Genomic DNA, 1,873 nt, shown 5'->3' with positions numbered 1-1,873 from the left:
TATATATATATATATACACTAATTTCATGCAAAGTAGTAGAACATATATGTAGACAAATATTATATATAATATGTTTGCTGCAAAATTATGAGTTGGAAACCAATAATGACATTTCGATGCAGGCACCAGCTTCTAAGGTACTACAAGAAACTTGCAACTATATTAGAAGCTTACAAAGAGAGGTTGAAGATTTAAGTCTTCGATTGTCTCAGTTGTTGGACACAATTGATGCTGATAGTGCTGAAGCTTCTATCATTAGGAGCCTACTTAACCAATGAATTATATATGACTGCAATTTTCAATAATAATTAATTATATCTATATGTGACTCTTTTTAGAAGGCCAAAAATATAGTGTAGCACTTGTTCAATTTATTAAGGTTCTTAGTTCTTTAATGTTGTATTGATTTTGGCTAGATGTTTGAGATCAAGGCTTGTAAAAGGCTCATATATATAATAATTTTTTTTAACTTACTATTGGTGTGAGGGATTTATTAGTTTTGTTGATAAGTAATTTCTCTCTAAAATTTAATTTTATATCTCCTTTCAATCACATTTTTTTATGCATTAATTTCGGATGTGAGACTTAAGAGATTTAAATCAAATTATTCTCCAACCAAATATAATAGATTTTTTTTTTTTACGATTAATGTTTTTTACAGAGACAAATAGTATTAATTTCTTTGTTCTATGTATAAATTATAAATCAACCCATGCTATACTATGCACATTGAACTAAAAAGTGTTCGAGTAAAAAAAGTGAAAAAGTTAAACAAAAAATAAAGTGAATACTTCAATATTTTATAATTTAGTTGGATACAATCAATTATTTGAAACTATATAATATTTTATATTTATGTATTTTTTAACTATTTTAAATCTATTTTATCTTATGAAAACCGTTGACATATTTTCTAATGTATATAAAAGAATTTTCTAAAAATAAAATAAATATATTTGTTTAAAGAATTCAACTATAATTTTTTAACATACTTAAAAATACATAAAAATTAATTAATTTAATCTAATTTTTAAATTTTTATTTATATTTATAATCAGAGTAATATTTATTTGTTTAAGTATTATTAGGCCATGTGTCGGCAAAGTTGGGTTCAAGTATCTATGACTATAATAAAGGCCCAAACCGAATAAACGGTTCTTTAAAGTCGATCTAAAAAAGTTTTCTTTAATAACACATAACAACTTTTTTATTAAAATATTTTCTTTCTTCTATTTCTTACCATATTTATCCTTTTACATTTCTAAAATAAGCATACGTGGTTCAAGAAATATACTCTTATTTTTTTTGGAAACAATATACTTTAATTAATTTGTTCGAAGTTAACTTTTTGAAAGGTACAAAAGTTGTGTTTTTTTCTCTAATGTGTACATTCAAAATAATTTTGAGGCTATAAAGTTTCTCCTCAAACTTTTTCTTTTTCTATGTCAAGTTTCTCCTCTAATTATTGAACTTAGAGAGGCGTTAAAATTAAGAGTCATATATATAGGTATATAATTAAAAAGAATCAAAATAGTTGTACCAAAAATAATAATAATTAAATAAGCTAAATAAATTTTTTATGTTTATAAATATATTTTATTTTATTTTAATCTTTTTAGCATTTTTTTTAAAATAATCATTCCTCAAATATTTTCTGTCAATAATTTTGATTTTTTTTTAAACCAATTTATATGTATCACTAGAAATTTTAAATGAATTTTTGCATATATTTAAAATATTATAAAAAAAAATTTACAAAAAATTTAATTTTTTTTAATAAACAATATATTAAATATAATTTTTTTAATTTTTAGTGTTTAAAAATTTATATTTAACGTATCTTTTGTAAATTTTTATAATGTTCTATATAAA

General features: G+C 21.4%; 1 protein-coding gene across 1 annotated transcript in view; it reads left to right on the top strand.

Moving 5' to 3' along the window:
- Positions 1-474, top strand: part of LOC101498234 (transcription factor PRE6) — a 1,924-nt gene extending 1,450 nt beyond the window's left edge. The window contains exon 2 of the mRNA XM_004491726.4: positions 124-474. Within this exon, the coding sequence (XP_004491783.1) occupies positions 124-279 (156 nt within the window). The 3' untranslated portion in view covers positions 280-474. The remainder of the gene's footprint in view (positions 1-123) is intronic.
- Positions 475-1,873: the final 1,399 nt, after the last annotated feature.

Source organism: Cicer arietinum, chromosome 3 (assembly GCF_000331145.2).
Source record: "Cicer arietinum cultivar CDC Frontier isolate Library 1 chromosome 3, Cicar.CDCFrontier_v2.0, whole genome shotgun sequence".
In the NCBI taxonomy this organism is placed as follows: domain Eukaryota; kingdom Viridiplantae; phylum Streptophyta; class Magnoliopsida; order Fabales; family Fabaceae; genus Cicer; species Cicer arietinum.
Note: the sequence above shows the minus strand (reverse complement) of the source record. Positions and strands in the feature narration are given on the sequence as shown.